The 20,192-nt window shown below is 46.7% G+C and overlaps 2 protein-coding genes and 1 long non-coding RNA gene across 5 annotated transcripts in view; 1 reads left to right on the forward strand and 2 right to left on the reverse strand.

The window, feature by feature from the left end:
* Window positions 1–3,463: 3,463 nt before the first annotated feature.
* On the reverse strand, window positions 3,464–6,709 carry LOC126519303 (DNA repair protein RAD51 homolog 4-like). Its single transcript, XM_050168928.3, has one exon. The coding sequence runs from the start codon at window positions 6,632–6,634 to the stop codon at window positions 5,651–5,653; it is 984 nt and encodes a 327-aa protein (XP_050024885.1). The 5' UTR covers window positions 6,635–6,709; the 3' UTR covers window positions 3,464–5,650.
* A 2,119-nt stretch (window positions 6,710–8,828) lies between these two features.
* Window positions 8,829–11,675, reverse strand: LOC129381965 (uncharacterized). The gene is made up of 3 exons (XR_008610036.2): window positions 11,170–11,675; window positions 10,247–10,357; window positions 8,829–10,035 (listed from the first exon to the last, which is right to left on the reverse strand). It is a non-coding gene; the product is annotated as an uncharacterized lncRNA (long non-coding RNA).
* Window positions 11,676–11,798: 123 nt separating this feature from the next.
* Window positions 11,799–20,192, forward strand: part of LOC126519269 (uncharacterized) — a 56,720-nt gene continuing 48,326 nt past the window's right edge. For 2 of the 3 annotated variants that reach the window (XM_050168888.3, XM_055065310.2), the window contains exons 1-2: window positions 11,799–12,847; window positions 15,109–15,222. In XM_050168888.3, coding sequence (XP_050024845.1) covers window positions 12,845–12,847; window positions 15,109–15,222 — 117 coding nt within the window. In that variant the 5' untranslated portion in view covers window positions 11,799–12,844. Of the gene's footprint in view, window positions 12,848–15,108; window positions 15,223–18,713; window positions 18,904–20,192 lie in introns of those variants that run through there. The other variant, XM_055065311.2, reaches the window with a different exon arrangement.

Raw genomic sequence — 20,192 nt, forward strand, 5'->3', positions numbered from 1 at the left:
CATGGCATTGGCGATGTTCTCGCCTAACAACAGAATGGTACCGAGTGCACCATAGCTTACGCCAGCCGCCTGCTGTCACCTGCCGAGAGAAATTACTCCATCACCGAGCGGGAGTTCTTGGCTTTCGTTTGGCCTGTCGCCATGTTCCGGCCATATTTGTACAGCCGAATGTTTTTGATCGTTACAGACCACCTCGCACTCTGCTGGGTGTCTGCTCTTCGGGACTCGACAGGATGGCTTGGTCGTTGGGCTTTGCAGCTCCAGGAATTTTCGTTTATTGTCAATTACAAGACTGGACGCCTCCACAAGGACGCCGACTGCCTCTCTCGTCACCCCGTGGATCCCCCTGATCCTGCTGTGCATGATATGTCTGATATGATATGTCGTTATGTCTCAACTTGCGAATTGTGTAAGCGCCAGAAGAAACCTCCCCTGCCACCTGTCGAACAACTCCATTCAATTGAAGTTCTCTCTGAACCGTTCTTTAGCGTAGGCCTTGACCTGCTTGGCCCTTTTCCGACGATGACTACAGGGAATAAGTGCATTGCCATCGCTACTGATTACGTGGCATGTTACGCGATAACAAAGGCGTTGCCGACTAGTTGCACAACATACCTTGCCGATTTTCTCTCCACGACGTCATTCTCCGCCATGGTGCACCTCGACAGTCACATACAGACCGCGGCTGCTCATTCTCATCTCGAGTTGTCGACGACCTCCTGTGCTCTTGTGCCACTGAGCACAAGCTGTCCACTGCCTACCACCCACAAATGAATGGTCTTATGGAACCTCTCAACCAAACAATCACAGAGATGCTGTCGATGTACGGCTCCAACGATAACCGCTACTGGGACGCCACGCTGGCCTATGTGACGTTCGCGTATAACTTGTGCCAACATGACACTGCAGGATATTCAGCCTTTTATCTCTTGTATCGTCGCGACTCCACATTGCCGTTTGACACCATCATCCCTCCTGTGCCACGTGTTGCAACTGATTACGCCCGTGAAGTCATCGATCGCACTCAGCCGATCTCGTTTATTAGCCTTGCAGCATATACCAAAAGAGCATTATGACCGGTACCATCGCGATGTTAAGTTTGCATCAGCTGCTTGGGTGCTCCTTTGGTCACCATGTCGTCGAGTTGACCTCTCCCTGAAGCTTCTCTCTTGTTACACAGGGCCTTATGCAGTCCTATGTCAAGCTAATGACATAAATTACAAGATTTCGTCGCTACAGTTTGACGCATCCTCAAGACAGACGCCTGTTGACGTCATGCGCGTTTTGCGGCTGAAGCTATACTTCGCTCGCAATTCTTCGCCTACCGTGCACCAAGACGGTGCTTCAACACCCGAGGGTCCTGTTACGGAAGGATGAAAGAAGACAGAGGAAGATGATCGGAGATGCTGGCTATTATGTGTTGTTGGTGGTCAGCCATCTTGACTACTCTGACTCAAGCTGTATATATATTATAACTATAGTCTTTCTATACTTCTACGTCCCTGTAACAATATATATATATACATATCTACGAGGGTGAATTGCAAAGTCATTGCCCCTATTTTTTTAACCAAATTATGGTACGAAGACAGCACATCCATTCCCAGCGGTGGACCTTTCTTGGACTGGCCTGGCCTTACCTGCCGCTACTTCCACAGCACAGCGCTGCTGTCAGTTGTTGAAGACAGCGGTTGTGCTTCACATGTCCAGGGCATACGAGCAAGGAAATGTGATTCGTTTTCTATGGAGCAAAGGACGAAGAACCATCAAAATCCACAGGGAAGTGCAGCCCACGTATGGGGAAAGGTGTCTCACTTTGAGAAGTGTGAGGTGGTGGTGTTGTGAGTTCGCGAAAGGGCTGTGGGAGCTTGCACGACAATGAGCGTTCGGGGAGGCCATGTGCGTTGCTGACTACCACAGGAGCATCTCAAATTTAGTGCTGCAATGGGACAAATGTCTGAACCGCTGTGGGGACTGTGTGGAAAACTATGCTAAGGTATGTAGAAGGTAGTATGTGTATTTGTAATCACCTGTATGCACCTTATTTTGCCTAATAAAAAAAAATAGGGGCACTGACTTTCCGATTTGCCTCGTACTTATCTATCGAACCTTTTATGCCGACCCAGTAGCCGAAGTTGCCTACCAGCTCGGGCCACTATGTATGTGCTCATGATCTTACGTCTTCGTGGTCGTTCCATCATCGTCATTCTAGCTTCGTGATCAGACTCTCGCCATGCCGTCGTAGTCGCACCTTCTATGCCGGCTTAGTGACAGACGTTCTCTATTGACTTGGGCCATTAGGTATGCGCTCGTGGTCATGATGCCGTAGTGGCTGTTGCGTCGTCGTCATTCCAGCTTTGTCATCCGACTTTCGCCATGTCGTGGTCCTCACACCTTTGTCGTCACACAGTTGTCAATCATTTGTTGTCACACTGCCATCATGATACCATAGTAGTTGTTCCATCATCTTCACTTTAGCTCTACCATCCGGCTATCGTCAGGCCATCATCGTCACACAGGCTTCGCGGTACAGTCATCATACCGTTGTCAAGCCATCGTCATAATTGCATTGTCATCATGCATTTGTTGTCATACCACTGTCGTAATGCCATCGCAATCGTCTTAGCGTGGTCATTCTAGCTTCGCCATCCGACTCTCGTCATTGTGTCGCTTCATGATGTCTTTGCCATACTATATTACCATCATGCCTTGTTGTCACGCTGTCAGCGTTAACACTTCAGTAACGTCATCACTTTATCGTCATGACATTCTCATCATTGCCTTGTCGTCAGTCACTATTATGCATCCGTTGTCGTTATACTCATCGTCATGTGCCATTGTCGTCATTCCAGCTACGTCACACCGTCGTCGTCATGCCATCATTGCTATACACTTGTCGTGATTCTATTGTCTTCATGTCATTTCTGTCCCGCTATCGTCATATTATCATCATTTAGGTACCACCATCTCATTCTCATGCCATCATCATACTGCCTTCGTTGTTCCACTGACGGCATTTCTTCATCATTCCATCGTCGTCACTTCACGCTTCATATCAGTGACGTGTCGGCGTCGTACAGTCGTCGTCACATCGCCATATGCTCATAAACAACCTTGATAAGCGAGTACTGTAGCAAAGTGCAATGATACCGGAGTATATCGCACGTATACAAAGCCAAAAGAAGTCTCACAATGGCTACTACAGATGTTAAATAAACGTGACTTCGGAATACAGTGGGTTGCTACATTGCTCAAAGGCTAATTGCATTACCACCAGCAGCCATCGTGTTCTGCCGTAATTCTTTTCCGCTTTGGCACTCCTAATTTTAACGTATTAAAAGAAAGGTAAATGCCGGTAGGATAGCTTGGTATTCATGAAGTGCCAGATTCCAGGGAGCCTAGCACGCACAACTGTTGAGTCAAAAATGCTGAAACCAGCATCAGATCAGCCAGAAGAAATAAATCAAAGACAGTATTGACATTTAATGAAAACCATTGTGAAAAACACTAAACATGTACATATGTAAATACGGAGTATGTAAATATATGTGGGTAAGTGTGCGTTGCTACATGACATGATATGCTGAGGGATGCTTACAAAGGTATCGCTTGAAAGAATACAAATTCAAGGGTTGCTCTATGGGGGTTTACTTTATGGCGATAACAAATATATTGTTACAGGGAGATCTTTCGCGCAGTCTTTCCATGACGCATCAACAACCAATTATCGGCACTCTTTCCTTATCTACACCAAGGTAGCGCGCTGTCGAGGGCGGGGCGTGCCAGATAAAGCACCAGCTCTGCCACTATAGCTTGTTTGATGGCACTACTTTTTGATGCAGGCAGACGGTTAGTCACATGCCCCCCCCCCCCCCCCCCCCATCTTCAGGTTTCTTTCAATTTCTTACAAATTCAAGAGCCCGGCCCTACTACATGAACTCAAGGCTGTCCAGAAGGCCTGCGATGCGGCGGTGAGGCTAGGCCTCTCCGCCCTATGTGGGAGTGGCCACGATCCTCCCCCTATAAAGCAGGGGTGGATTTCTTCAGGACCTCAATAGAATTCTTTATCTATCTTCGTTGACACCACAGCATTCGGGGTAGCAAATAAAAAATAGTTGATTGCAATTAATTTGTTAATTGAATGACGCCAACAAAATTACTGGTGGCTACTCTACTCAACTATGGACACTGTGGACATAGTTGTCTTTGCATAGAATGAACCGGTTTTTCCTTTCTTTTTTTAACGCAATGGATGATAGCTGGGACACCCTGTACATACCGAAGTTCGGGCATTCAGCCATATTTTTCTGTGTAAGGTGGATGAAGACATCAAGTGTGATTTGCCTCAATGCATTTCTTCTCCCTGACAAAAAGGACATTGCAATGTGACAGCTCGGCTCATCATTGAACTCTCCAGTGCTGCAGTCTTTCAGAGCATCTGTGCTTGGAGGCTCACACAGGGATGTATGCATCACCAGCGAGAAATTCACTGTTGAATCTAACTGATTTCATTGTTAGTCGTATTATTTAATTCTTCCCTCATTGTCTTTTATAAACGTATATATATTTTTTTCTTTCTTTTTCTGTGTTCTTTTAGAATGACTATTTACTGGATCATTTTATTTGCTTTAATTTATTCATCAAAATTATTGATTTTTAGATTTATTCTATTGACACATGGCTAAAGCCTGCCTGACTCTTGACCCCTCCCCTTGAGTGGGTATGTTCCAATGACACTAACATCATCATCATCAGCATCCCTAATTTTCACTTTGCAAGAGGAAGAGAGAGAGACTAGCTTTAATGACATGCTGAAGATGTTAGCCTGGCTGTTTGCCTGATATGCTGCTCCAGGTAGTGGGTGATTATTATTATATATAAAGTGATGAACATTTAAAAGCACATACAGTCACATGCACACACATATACACTATAGAGATATTTACAAAGTTTCATTAAGGCTTGTGGCCCACAAGAACATCAGCAGTGCTTTCGTGGCACATAATGCGCAGGTGATGCTTTGCCATTGGCTGAGAATATGCCGCAGTTCCAAGCTCAACCAAGTTCACTTCGTGAATTCGTCGCTCAGTAGGCTGGGAAGACGCTGGAGCTTGACCTTCAAACATCGGCTAGTGTGACTGAAAAACCTCAAGCACACTTCATGGAGTAGCTTGTGCAGACTTTGGCAGGGGCTTCGCCAAACAATGACTTTTTCATGGACTTATGCCTCCTTCAAAAATGCTCCGCCAGTAACAGCAGCAGCACACTCTGCGACAGAAGCCACTTTTGGAGAATCTTATTGCTGTCTCATGCAAGTCCAGCAAAGACCCTACACTGAGATGTTGAAGCCCTACACATTGCGATGGGGAGATCTCAAGCCCAGAGACCTGTATCCAGTTATACGAACAAGCATGCGAAGCCAATTCATGGCACGAGCCCAGCGAACACGCCAGGGACATGCGTCTGTTTCTGACCAGCCTGCAGCCCCAAAGTGGTTTGACACAGGACTGACGCATGGTGCGTGTGCAAAGCGAGCTTTATGTCTGGCAGCTCTTGACAAAAACGCTGCTTAACGGTGGGACCGGGCTATCTTTATTATTATTATTATGGGCTAGCTTAATTAGTGGACAAATCGATCGTCGCAACGCACTCAGGAGTTCGCAACCACAGTTGTGATTCCCTTGGGCACAATTCTAAACCTCACGACTCTGCCCAGAGCGCTGGCGTCGGGGCTTTTCACGACTCTCAGTTCACGCGTTTCGCCGCAGTCAAACAGATCACCGAGCAGATTCAGCTCGAGGGAAACGGACGGCACGTCCTCCCAGTACCGACCCAGGGCAGGTTTCATGACGACGCCTTCCCCAGCCACGAAGTCGTTGGTGATCACGACGGCGATCCTAAACCGAGCCGCCAGGTACTGCAGCGCGTTGCAGAGGTGCGACAACAGCGACAAACCGCCGACGTACTGGTTGCCGGTCAAGACCGGAGAGGCGGCGGCCGTCAAGGAATCGACGAGTATCATTTTCACGTTCGACAAGAAAGTCTCGTCCTTTTTTCCCGCAGAGCAGAGCGAGTCGCGCACTTGGTCCACGACCTGAACCATCTCCAGCAAGTCGCAGACGGCGACGTGCCTTACCTTGGAAAGGACAGTTTCAGTTTTGACGTCACCGGCTACTCTGCAAGACACAATCTGGCGCAGTCTCTCGGGTGAGAAACAGCTCAGTGCGTCCACGTAGAGCGCGCCGAAGTGACTGGCGACGACGAGATTGGCGGCGAGGCTGTGGCACAGCTGCGTCTTGCCGCTGTTACCGGCGCCAACGATTTCGGTGATGCGCCCGGTGTAGACTCCGCCGCCTATGGCCTCGTCCACGTTCCCGCTTCCCGTGGTGAAGATGGCCGTGGTCTCCAGTAGCTGCTCGTAGAGTTCGACTCCCGTGCGCAGCTTAGGCGCGTAGATCGCTTGCAGTGAGCGGCGCAATCGAATCACGTCCCCGTAGGCGAGCCCGGTGCGCTCGGCAAGAGTTTCGCGTTCGGACGACAGGTATTCGAGGACGGTCCTCACACCGGAGGCGCGCAGCTTTTCGACGATCGGCGCTGTCAACTCCGGGCAGAGCCCGACGCGCAGTATCGTCATGCTGACACGACGGGTCGTTTACAAGCGCCGGGTCCACGTCGACGCGCAGCAGAACTCGAACTTGAAACTCGCACCATAGAATAAAGAACAACTTTAGAGAAGGGAAACTGTACCTTCCACAGTGGTTCGAAAATAAGAAGCGGCAGCGCATGGAACTTAGCGGGGGGCCCGACAGATGGCGATACTTAATCAGGAAGCGGAAATGTCTTTTTTTTTAGTATAATATTCAATATGGCCGCTTTATACCGGTGCCGTACGCTGGGTACGCGCCGTGCTCGCCTCGCTGGCTTTGCGGCATGCCTCAGCTGCCGCGTTTTAATGGCCAGGAGACTAAAGAGCCTCTACTGACGCCCATACAAACAAGCCACAAGTGAGTGAACAGGACGTGCGACTTTATTGGCAGAAGAAAAAGCAGTGCACCTTCTCGTACAAGATCAGAAATAAAATTTGCATGTCGAGATGCGCTGAAACCATTAACGCGAGCTCGTAAACTGCTCACTTTCGTCGCCGCACATGGCGATCTGGTAACGAGCGACAATCAGTAGCGCAAGCAAATTGGGCAGTGCACCACCTGTTTTCATTAACAGTCGCCGTAACTTACATTGCGAAGCAATCGGGTGACGCAAGGCATCTGCTGCCGCAACCAACACAGCGACATGGACTAAACGGCATTTTAGCGTTCCCGCCTTTCCAACCTGCACGTTTCTTTTTGTTCTTTCGGGGGCCGCTAATGTGTAACTCATAGTTGGTGCCCCACATTCTCAATGTGGGCATCACCATTTTGCAGCCACTTTTGCAGGCCTTTCTACCTATGTGGCTATCAACTTTGGACCATGTAATAACGTGTGCTGTCTCCGATCACGCCACATCACGGCCGATGAAGGCCCACAAGCATAATTTGCCGGCGGCTGCAGCAAGAAATGTCGAATGGGGAGAGCACCAATTACGGTGCATGTAAATTGGGAGTCTTTGTCGCTGTGTGGAGTGCAGGAGCAGATGGTTACCTCGGGAGGCTGTTGCCCATGCAGCTAACCAGGTCGCCACATCGAAGAAACATAACACGGCGACCATTATCAAATTAGACTCTGCATTCAGTCACCGCATGAGGTTCAGACAATACACTGTACATTGGCTAAGATCCATATGACAACAGTGGGCATTCACGCACTACAAATTGCATACAGCTTATTCAGCTATCCGACTTCAGGCACAGTGCTTGCCTACGTCGCACATGGTGGTCTAGTAACGAGTGACAACCAGCAGCACAAGCAGATTGGTCAGTGCCCCACCTGTTTACACTGACAGTCACCGTAACTTGTACTGCGAATCAATCGGGTGACGCAGGCACCTGCTGCCATAGCCAACACAGCGACATGAACTACCCGGCATCCTAGTGTTACCTCCTTTCCTACATGCGCGTTTCTTTTTGTTCTTTCGGTGGCCACTAATGTGTTGCTCACACTTGGTGCCCCACCTGCTCTCAATATGGATGTGGTCTGTTTTGTGGGAATCGCCATTTCGCAGCCACTTTTACAGGCCTTTCCACCCATGTGGATATCAACTTCATACACTTCAAACCATGTAATCATGTATGATAGTCTCTGTTTACGCCAAATCATGGCCAAAGAAGGCCACAAGCACGCTTTACCCACGGCTGCAGCAGGAAAGGACAAACAGGGAGCGCCAATCACACTACATGTAAACAGGGAGTTTGTGTCACTGTGTGGACTGCAGGAGCAGGTGCTTTACCTCGAGAGGCCATTGGCCAATACAACTGAACAGGCTGCCACATCCCAGAAATGTAACACGGCAACCATGACCAAGTGGGACAACATTGAAACAAGATTATGCAATCAATCACTTCAGCATACTCTAACATAATGCTCAATCTATACATTGGCACTATGCATTGGCTACGATCTACATGACAACAGTGAGCATACACGCACACGGGTTGCTTGCGGCACATTCAACCGTCCGACTGTAGGCATAGTGCTTGCCTTCGTTGCACACTGCAGTCTGGTAACAAGCAACAACCAGCAGCGCAAGCAGATTGGACAGTGTGTCCCATTGCACCGACAGTTGGCGTTGAATATGAGCAGCTTGCATTGCGAAGCAATCGGGTGACGCAAGCATCTGCTACCACAGCCAACAGCGACATGGAGTGCCCGGCATTTTAGCGTTACCCGCCTTTCCAACCTGCATGTTTCTTTTTTTCTTTTGCATGCCACTAATGTGTAACTCACACTTGGTACCCCACATTCTCTATATATGGGCATGGTTGGTTTTGTGAGCATCACTATTTTGCAGTCACTTTTGCAGGCCTTTCCACACATGTGGATATCAACTTCATACACTTAGAACCATGTAATTATGTATGAGAGTCTCCGTTGACGCCAAATCATGGCCGAGGAAGACCACAAGCAAAATTTGCACACGGCAGCAGCAGGAAAGGATGGAACGGGGAGCACCAACCACGGTGTGCGTGTAAATTCGCAGTCTATGTCACTGTGCGGACTGTAGGAGCAGGTGCTTGCCTCGAGAGACTGTTTCCCAATGCAACTGACCAGGCTCCCACATATGAGAAACGTAAAACGGTGACAAGTACCAAGTCGGACAGCGCCGAAACCAGATTCTGCAATCAATCACTTCAATGTAGTTTGCACAAAAACACAAGCTGTCGAGCAAGAATAGCAATCCTGAATGAGACTAGGAATTCAATATGGGAATGAGAAAGCTTGCATTCAAGAAAGAAGCCACTCTACCTTGCAAGCATTGAAAGCCAAAAACATTAACAAAAGTTAAATGCTACATAGCACACAGTGTAAAGGTTAATGCAAGACACACGCCAATGCTGCATCAGCTATTTCAGGAGAGGAATTGCACATGGCAACATACACTAGAAAGAACTGCTACACATATGTTATGCTACTAGACAGTGACTGGCATTAAGTATGAGCAAAGAATCGGTTGACCTTTATTGTTTGTATGAGGAATAGGAATGATCTCTAACAAAAGTGTGGAATGAAAAAGCTTGCATTAATTGAAACAAAATTATACTTGGCAAGAACTGGCAAGGCCAGGAAGCTCACTAAGGAAGGGCAAGCTGACAGAACACTCTTAGCCAGCGTCATCTGTGCTTGTTCAGAGGTTGCAGGTACATCTGAAGACAAATAATTTTTGTTGTTGAGGTACCTGGATGACTTGGCCAATATCCGTGCTGGTGGAATGATGGCGTAGGCTCTTTTCACTCTTGAAACAGTCGTCCGTAGACTTGATATCTCATCCAAATAATTCTGGAATGGCTTCTTTGTTTGTGGTCTTGCGAATTCAGCTCCAGCCCCTTCCTGTTGGTGTAGATGGGGGCTCCCGTGATGACCAAGATGTACTTGGCACAGACTCTGTTGGGGCAGAACAATGGCACATGAGATACAGCAGAGATTATCCAAACTCATGTAGTGTTTTCTTTTATGTTTGAACTAATTATGCTGAACTGTAAACATGAACAAATGCTCATATCATCTGCTACAAACAACTGACATGTATCTCAAGACTAGCAAGCCAATACAGCATGTATCAAGCATATTTATTTCTGAAACAGGTGTTGTTTACCTTGTAGTAGCAGCCAAAGTCCACACAATGACCTTGTTGTAGCAGGCAGCAGCTTCTGTTTGTGCATGGAGTGTGTTGCTTTATACTGGTGCCATCCTCATTACTGCATGTCTGGAACAGAAATTTTGACTGCATCAGAAATTGAATAAGCACAGTTTTGCAATATAAAATGCGTAAAGGTGCGACATATACATTGCAATGGTTTGTGACTACAGAACACATGCAAATGTACTGTTTGTTGTAGGGTGCTTAAGCAGCATGGTAAATAAATATGGTTACTCTCCGTAAAATTGATGTCTGTGTAACTACAATGCATGTCAACAGCTTAAGTATTATTAAGATCGCAAATAAGTACATTTGTGCGCTTGTTTATACACTAGAAGAGATCACACTGCTGATTTCACAAGCAAATAGATGAAAGACATGAAGCTATTAGAAATGATGCATTCTTTTTGTGCATGAACGTGATGCACCGCTTCACTACTGCAAAAATAGATGTCCTGAGGTAAGCCAAACTGAACAGCAAGAACATTTGGAACTAACAGGTACGAAATATGGGTGAATTATCATGTGTGCAACTGTTTAATACATTAAATTCAGTACTTTAGCTTCAGTTTATCAAAAGGTTATTCGGTTCTGTGAACGAAAGATGTTGCCGGCGGACTCGAAAAAAAAAATATATTGATAAGGCAACTCAGTCACTTATGGCTACGGCTACAACGAGATGAAAAATGTGACGCGCGTTCCGATATCGCTTCTCTTTCGTGAATGTGTGTATAATGATGGCCTCGCAACTGAAAGTTTATTTCAGAAACAGCAACGGAGGGTCCTGACTGCCCTTATGTAATGCAGCATCTAGTTCGTTAAGTTAACGAGACGAATAAATTACATAGCGATTGAAGCAGTGATGTTAAACGACTCACCGGTATTGCTGTCCCCAGTTGCAGCAGGACCCGGCTCCCATTTCGATGCAGACGTGTTCCACATGGCTCACGACTGAAACCTAGCTTTCAGGCTTACACCCCAAATTAAATAACGCGAGACATCGACGCGCAGTAAACTGGTGTTAGCACAAAATAACCAACCAATGTACGAACCAAGGAATCCGTACCTGCCGCGCACGCGAACATACCGGTAAAAATTTTAAATTCAGGCCAGAGGTCACGTGGGAGGTCGATGATGCTGAACGCTATTTTGCGTTTAAAATGACAAAAAACAACAAAGTTGGTAATGAAAAGTACAATGTAAAATTAGAAATTATAATTTTGTAGTCTTTATCATGCAATAACAACGCTTCGTTTACTGTTGAAGAAAGTTTGTAGGTTAAAATTGCGCTTACTACGGCGCCTCTAGCGGGAGATAATGTGCTCAACGGGGGAACCTTTTTAATTGGTGTACTATGCCTGTTTCTTTAGCAGCGCCGCGCGGTCGATTTTTTCGCCCTCTGTGGCCATTTGTTGAACTTGAGAGTGTGCGGGCCCTGCTCGCACCTACTCCTACGCTCGATCGATTGCGATTCGTAAACTTGTGGCGGCACTTCCGCTTTGAGCCACTTCCGCTGGCTCAAAGCAAATGACATAGACATATGGCGTATTTACCTAAAAATGCGCTGTGCAAACATAACATAATGCTCTTAATGCTGATATAATTTGTGCAGCAATGCCTTACTGTTTGAGTACTTCTGAGACTAATAAAGTGACAAAGCCACATTTGCTACATTTTTTATGCCGCTAGGCGTCGACTCGTCTTTGCTTGGTGACATTAAAACGCGATTGAGAAAAGCAGGAATCCTGTAAGTTAGTATTTCCAAGCTTGTAATGTTACAAAAAAAAGCAATTTTAATTTACACAGTATACAAAATAAAATAGTTTACTTTGTTTTTAGCGTTGCCGGATTTGTCACGTGTGCTGTGTCGCCACTTCACGTACCTGGCGTCAGCTGTGGATCAGCTGGAAAAAAAAAAGAAAAATAACCAAACTACCTCCCTCTCTTGTTGCTTTCACGAAAGTATTTGGGCTTTTGTGACTTAGCACCGTCATAATAAAACGTTCCTCTGGGTTTTGCCACGCATACACTCGTTCATAATTTGCATTTTGCTTGAAAGTATCGCATCAAAAGAGGAAATGAATAGTTATTCCAGCAGGGTTTTCCTATGGAGACAGTCACGACACGACACAAAAGGGGCTTCTCCCTAACGTTTGCAATACGTGATCACTGCAAACTGTGTGGCAGGCAATGTCTACTTGCAAATGTGGGATGATGTATGCACCGTGCCAACCGCTCGCAGCCAGCGCTCGGCGCGCCTTCACAAAACGCACGCACGGAGCGGCGGCGGCGGCCACACAAACACATACCCGTGCGGCTGGGATGGTCATGTGACCCCAAGCGGGCCAATCACGAATAAGGCCATGGTGACAAGTTGTTGATGCGAGCGAGAGCGCAGCGGTGCTTCTCCCGATGCTATGAGCAGCCGTAAGTTGTGGTGCGGGGATATTTCGAGTTAATTTCGTGTAAATTTTTCGCTGCTTACGAGCTCAACTCGGATCAGGGGCCGATTCAGCGGGCGTCGTCGACGCCCGCGAGCGTGACAAGTCGGAAATGGTACGTGAAACGTTTGCTTTGCGCTGTGAAGCCGTATGTGTCTGTGTGTGTGTACCTGCCTCCGTGCTGTATACTACGAGCCACCTAGGCCTAACGGTGTCTGCAATCGCCGATGCCGATCGTACTCGCTAGCGCTTGTCCGGCTCCTGGCTACACGTACTCGGCACGTTCGTGCCGCGGTGCGTGTGCGCACGTCGGCGCTACGTATGTCTCAGCCGATCAGCTGCACAAAGATGTCGAGGGCCGACGACGCCGAGATGCCAGCAGCCGCGGAGTTTGGAGGGGGCAAAAAAACAGCAAGAGAAGCACGGCGGATGCTATAGCTTTTATTTTTCTAGGTCATGCCGCTGACTTGCCAGCTGAACGAAAGGTGCATCTGAAGTCGAAAGACGCCCGAGTTTCTGGGGGATTTTGTACCCGTGGCAGACGAACTACACTCGTCCTTGAGTGCAGTCAACCGTCAGCGGTTTGGCGTCGAGGATGGCGAACCGAGTCCGCGACGGAGCCATCATCCCTGGCAGAGCAGCCGTAGCGGTGCTGCTTTGAGGATGCGCGGTGGCTTTTGTTTCCTCGTTCCAGAACTCGGGAGCGCGTTAATTTTTCGAGTCTCTTTGTGCATGGTTGATCGGCTGGCTTCGACGTTTCAAGGGGCCCTTCAAACAGCTGTCAAATACCTTATTAGGATGGCGGTGTGGTGTTGTCACACTTCTTAGAACAAAAAGCTCACAGCTGTTTCGAGCACCGGCGATACGACGCTACATAGGCTTCCCTGCTGACGCCTCAAGCTCGTCGTGGCAGATGGAATTTCGCTGCTACCGCACGTGTTGCCATTGCTACTGGCTACGTCAGAAAGTGGGTCAAGTTTTTGGTTCCCAGTTTTGACCTTCGCTGTTCGCTTACGTGAACCTGCAAGCGGGGAGGGGGGTCTTTGACTTTGGGTGTAATGGCCGTTTCGGATCACCTCGCAGCTCGAGATAAAGGTTGGAGCCGCAACGCTTTGACTTTTTTTTTTTCGTCAGCAGTACACTCGTGTCTTAGTGATGAATTCCCAGCTTATCGTTCGTCGGTTCTCCCAAGTTCATTCACTTACCCAAACCTAAAAGATAGGGTATGCGACGCTGGTTCATTACAGAAGTGAATTTGCGCTGTATAGCCTAACAACACACAGCTAGGAAAGACGGTCGGACTATGTGTGTGATCGTATTTCCTAGCTCGGTGCCTTGTTTCAGTACACAGCACAGCTCAGTATCTATAAGTGCATGCAAGTGCCATTGCTGAATCAATGCATCACAGTGGTAAAGAGGACGGCATGAAAATGCATGATGCTCATATGCAATGATGCATAGCGAAGCTGCTTACGTGGGCGCCAGTACTGTCAAGCAAGAAAACGTAACACATCCGCACACTTGCCTCATGTGGTATGGCTTAGGCGCTGACTGCACCATTGTTCTGCGAAGTTCTCATGTGCTGAAAAAGGTTTTTCACATTGTCTAAACACAAATGTTTAGCAACTTTGACTAGAAACATATGACACGTGATTTCAAGACTATCGAAATGGCATCACCATTTTCTTTTTTGTGCAGCAGCACCATAAAGGGTTTCTCTCATTATCTCTGTGCCCGCAAGATAAAAGAGAACTCGCCAATTCCTGGCAAGTAGTAACAAATGTAGAATTGTCGAGGCGCTGCCTAAATAAGCCTCCCGTTTTATCACAAACTTGCACCTGGCTGTTGAAGACAGTAACAACCCTTTAAAGAGGGATAAAGTTTTTCATCATCATCATCAACATTTGCCACGGTTCATGTTGATCTGCTCACATTCTATTATGCCTGAGATTCTGCAAGTGTTGAGAACAAAGTTGGGAGCTCTGGTTCAGGGCTCGAAAAGCTAAGCCAGGAACCAGTAACTTCGTGCCAACCCAAGCATATGCAAATGGCTACATTTCTGTATTATGAAGGTCTAAAGACCTTTTTGGGAGCTATATACTGCAGTGCCACGTTGATAAGGAAAAGACTTAGTGTAAAGAAGCAGTTTGTAACTTCACAGCCCTATCGACAGCCAAATTCAAATGTTGTGTGCTGCCGCCCCACTTCTTATTCTAGATGATCAGTTGCCAGCCGTCCCAATTCTTGACCTCCCTGAACCCACATACCTTATATAAACAGACGTGAAAATTCTCGTGTGTCGGATTACTCCGACTAGGTATTAGAATTTCAAGAGTGTAAAATATTTCCAATGTTTTTGTTTATCTTGTGTTTCAGGCTTCATCAGATGAGCCTTTATACCTGACGGTCGGTACGGATGTGAGTGCGAAGTACCGTGGTGCCTTTTGCGAGGCGAAAATAAAAAAAGTGAACCGCATGGTCAAATGCCGGGTGAGTCTACAACTTTCTTCAATGCTTGTAGCTCTGTACTTTGCTCGACACCGCCTTGCTGAAGACGGCAAGTTTTGTGAAGCTGCATTTATGGCCATCATTTGATGTTTGGCTGACGTTGGTTGCGGCCTGTTAACCTTGCATGTTTCATGACGGTAGGCTTTTGCGCCCAAACTAGGAAACGAATGCAGGAGAGTTGACAGACTGTATGCGAACTTCTCACTGCATTTTATTGGGGAACAGGAGGAAGCTTTATACATAGCCGATATGTGACGCACATACGGTTGGTGAGAACACGAAAACAAGGCATATTCAAATAGACAAGTGGAATATAAGAACGGTAACACAGGCAGCATGGACCGAAGGACCTATCTATGCTCAATGGTTGCTTAGAAATGCTAGTTTTTAGCATGGGATCTTGCCATGGAAAATCCAGCTCCTTTAGTTCACAACCCTATTGAAGCCACACTGACACAAGTAAAATGTAGTTGAAAGTTTGTGTTTGTCGAGTCTCCAGTCTTTCTTTTCTAGGCTGTGCACAGAAGTCTACAGTCGTGGAATATTACCAAATCGTCCAAACCAGTACCCTACTTCATTTGTTGCGATAATGCCTTGGCTGCCCATAATGAGACCTTTAAGTTTTGAGGATACGAGAAGGACCCTTTGCAGGTGGTTTTTAAGTGTCCTCACCAAATGTATGTATGTGAGACATGCACAGGCACAAGCGTTGTATCAGGAACTGGTCCGAAAGCTGAATTAATGTGTGAAAATTTGATTTTCTGACCCCCTCAGCTCAGGCGCTGTATTGCATAGTTCAATCTGATGGTGTGAGTTATAGCTGACTAAACCTCAGTGGGTGTTACCTCTTGAGTGAAAGAATTAGCGTGACGTCTTGGTTCGTAAAGAGAAAAAGTTTGCCTGTCAGGTGCGAATAATCCCCGGGAGTGACCAGCAGTGGGAATGCTTCTTAAACGCTTGCCACTGGTATCCAAGATGTTTTTATGCAGCACTTGTCATCTCCGTTGTACCTATAAAAGGGTGTGCCACACTGTCAAAGCAGTACATATGTGATCTGAACCTATGTTCTCAGTTTCCCTAGTGCAGCAGAAGAAGTGGAAACTGAGGGGGTTAATTTTTACACTGGGAGCTATTACGTGTTCACTCCCCTAATTATTTTGATGTCTGCCACCATCCAGCGCCGGAATCCCTAAATCCTCTGTCAGGAAATTCCTAAGAAATAAAAAATTCTTCATGGGCCATGAAGATTCGAGCTGACGACCAACGGATTGGCAGTCCAGGATCCTGCCGATGGTACAACAGTGGGCAATACTGATCCTGGAGGGCGTGATCATGCCAGCAGCTGCCAGGATTGGCTAATGCTCGCTTAGCATCTGTGTATTGGACAGAGCTGGCATCTGTGCCGTCTTTGTTTTCTGGCACGTCACCTTCCCAGTTGCAAAGGTGGTCCTCTGTGGGGCCTTCCACATATAACGACAGTGATGTATCGCTAAGCAGATTCAGCTCCCGGGAAACGGACGGCACATCCTCCCCGTAGCGACCCAGGGCAGCTTTCATAACACCAGCTTCCCCGGCCAAGAAGTCTTTGTTGATCACGATGGCGATGCTAAACCGAGAAGCCAGGTGCTGCAGCATGTTGCAGAGGTGCAACAGCAGCAACAAATCGTTGATGTGTGGGTCACCAGTGAAAACTGTCAATGCGGCGGCTGTCAAAGGATCGACGAGTATCATTTTCATGTTCAAGAACAAGAACAAAAAGAAAGGACTAGCCCTCTTTCCCCAACAAGCAGATCACATCCTGCACTTTCTCTCACTCTTGTCTGCTTCGACTTCATCAGTCGTCTGCTAGTGCTTGGCTTCTTCCTCATGTTTAATGGAAGGCACTTAACGTCGTCGTCTTTTTTCTTTTCAAGGATAGTGTGAGGCTTCTTATGGGGTCGCCAGGTATAAATTTGAAAAACGCCGAACAAATCCAGCAGTAAGAAGGGTTGCTTTAGTAGAGAGAAGTGGCCAGGTATGGATAGCTAAGAGGAGGAAGATAAAGCCAGGTCCTTGCACTTCGCCACCGGAAGGCGCAACTTCCACAAATGGATACCACTCGCACTTATTTTGCTTCTCGAAAGGAGATTGCTCGCACGCACCTGCGAATGTTCACTCCAACAAACACTGCATGAAGGCTTACTGCACTTTGTCTTGTCAACTATTGCGTCATTGCTTCGTCTGATGAGTGAAACTGCAATTTTTTAATAATTACAGCTACATAAACCCAATAGGCGATGGAGCCAAGAAAAGTGTAGGGAAAACTAACTGGACATTTTCCCCTATGCTTTGCCTGGCTTCATTGTCTGTTGGCTTCGTGTCTTTAAAGTGCAGCAGCTTCATTTACACATGGTGGGTTGGTGGGACTTTTGGGGGGTTTGGGAAGTTCCTTGGTGCATTTTGGGAAAGGCAGATGGATGATGATTCGATATTTTGCCGTGGCATGGACCAGTTCAGCAATTTATTGGTTTTTATGGCATCGTGAAGTGGATTAGTTGTTTTCAGGAAGGTCATCTAATGTGCGGAGCATTTAACCAGTGTTATATTGGAGCTGCAGAATGGGGCTGGCAGAGGATTAGGTGGTATGATGGGACTGGCGAGTTTGCAGGCATAGAGTGTAGTCAGCTGACAGAGGACTGGGGTAATTGGAGATCACCTTCATTCTGCACTGGACATAATATGGGCGAGGATGGGAGTCCCGTGGAAGGCCTGTTGGACATTGTCGAGGAGGGGAGAATAAAGAGTGTGATGAAAGTTAGATTAAATGTAGCAGTGACAGCATCCTGTGGATCACAGAGGAGATTACCTAACGTTTCACTCCTTTGAAAAGGAGTAGGTGCGTAAAGGTTTTTGGAAGCGACATAGACTCTTAGCTGGTCCTTGCACGGCACCTGCTGTATCTTTGATTTTTGAGCACCATGCTCTTCATATACGAATGAAGGACTGATGAATCAGTGGTTTTCTCTCTGCATGAACATGACTTTTTTTTCAGCGTGTGTTAAGCCGGCTAGATTGGAGACCATTTTCAGATACAAACATTCTTGGACCATAGCCTTCACGTGTCACGGGCTTGGAAAGCCAAGTGGGTATTACTGTAGTTTATGAAATTGACTGACCTCAGTGACCGATTGTAAATGTAACAGACAGTCGAAAGGGGGTGCAACTGCTAGTGCCTTGCTTTTGCTCTTTCATTTCATCCCTTAAAAGAACGCCATGGTAACGACAAAGAACATAGTTTCAGAACGAGCCTGTTATACCTGTAAAGGCGCCAGAATGCAGTTGTTTAAACTAGGTTAAATAGCAGTTGCGTTACTAGACAACGCAGTCTTCATTTTTGTGGGGCTGTAGCAATGCGGAGTATATAGCAATGCGGAGTATGGCTGAGATAGCGTGAAACTATCCCAATGTGTTTTTATTCCAAGTTCGCCATTAGCCTTCCGTGATAGCTCAAAATGACTCGAACCAAGCCCAGATGGGCAGGCACCGCGCCCATTTGGACGCCGTCCAAACCGTTTTTACCAATCATCTCGGGCTTATGGCAGATTTGGAATAACAACAGATAGGAATAGCTTTACATTATCTCAGCCCATGACTGGAGACGGAAGACTGTGGCTTAAAAAGAAGGTAAAATGTTTGTCATGCATAGTTCCTTCTAATGTAGCGACGTGTGATAATTTTGTTTTGAGAAAGCCGTCATTCGTACTGTGCATGTTTCAGAGAGTTAAGACAAACCCTTTCATAAGTTTCACTCTTTGATAATCTAGCTGATTCCAACATATTTGTTGATTGTCCCTCAACTTCGTATGCTTGTACAATCAGCTGTGGCAAATTTTCCTGATCTGCATTTCTCAGTAACGTATTGTTCTATAGGTACTGTGGCCATGGTTGCCAAACATTCTGACTGAGAAGCGTGTAGCGCTTCTGTGACTTAATTTTGAAGATAGTTATTATCACTATCCATCCATGCCCTTAAATATATTACTTCTGCTAGGCACCTTGCTTTTTCTGACATCCTAATACGCGAACATGCAGACGACGGCAGAGATTCTGAATGTACGAGCAGCTTTTTGCAGGAGGTTGTCACGAGTTGCAGGCCTCTACTTGCAGATTGGCCTTGCCACTGAAAAAAGGCATGGAAGTCTTTGCTGTGCTATGGCCAGTGTATGCTGCCTCGGTAGTAGAACTGAAACCAAAACCGTCGTCATCTCTGAAGTCAACAAAACGGCCATAGCCACGGATATAGCCAATGCCCAGCGATGCCGTCGGTTCTTCATTCCCTCTTTTTGCGCTTTTGTTTCATTTCTCTCCGGCCGTTGTTCCAATGTACGGCAACTGTGTGGTCTTTTCTGTTTGTGCCATTTCTGCTGCTGCATGGTATTCTTCATACCAGCGTGGCACAGAGCTCTCTCTAGAGGATGCCGGATCAAAAAAAAGAGAAAAGCTTGATGATGTTCAGTTGTACATTCTTTATCACATGTAGTTGTTGTCTGTTCCAGTCTAATATATCTTGTAATACAGTCGACTCTTGTTAATTCAGCCTTGACAGGACCAATGAAATGAGTCGAATTAAACAAGAGGCAGAAGAAGTGCCGAAACGTGCCGCTGATTCATAATCAGTACTTGCTCCGATTCCACAATGCTCCCAAATCGAATGGGCACACAATTTTTATGGGTTCAAAGCGGAAAACTAACCTAGAGGTCACATTGGAGCTACTAAACAAAGTATAAAGTGAACACGCAACCAATATTTTAGCAATGAAAGTGTGCCATGCCTCTGATTCTGTCATTAAGGAAAAGACGAAATCAGCGAATACCTGAATGGAATGGAAATTTATTTACCTCATGTCCATCGTCATTACTATGGACAGCACTGTATAGCTGTCTATTAAAGGGCCCCTCACCAGGTCTGGCAA

Source organism: Dermacentor andersoni, chromosome 10 (assembly GCF_023375885.2).
Source record: "Dermacentor andersoni chromosome 10, qqDerAnde1_hic_scaffold, whole genome shotgun sequence".
NCBI classification, from domain to species: Eukaryota; Metazoa; Arthropoda; class Arachnida; order Ixodida; family Ixodidae; genus Dermacentor; species Dermacentor andersoni.

Excerpts from the sequence above, each read along its gene's own strand:
- LOC126519303 (XM_050168928.3), bottom strand. The coding sequence starts at position 6,634 with ATGACGATACTGCGCGTCGGGCTCTGCCCGGAGTTGACAGCGCCGATC.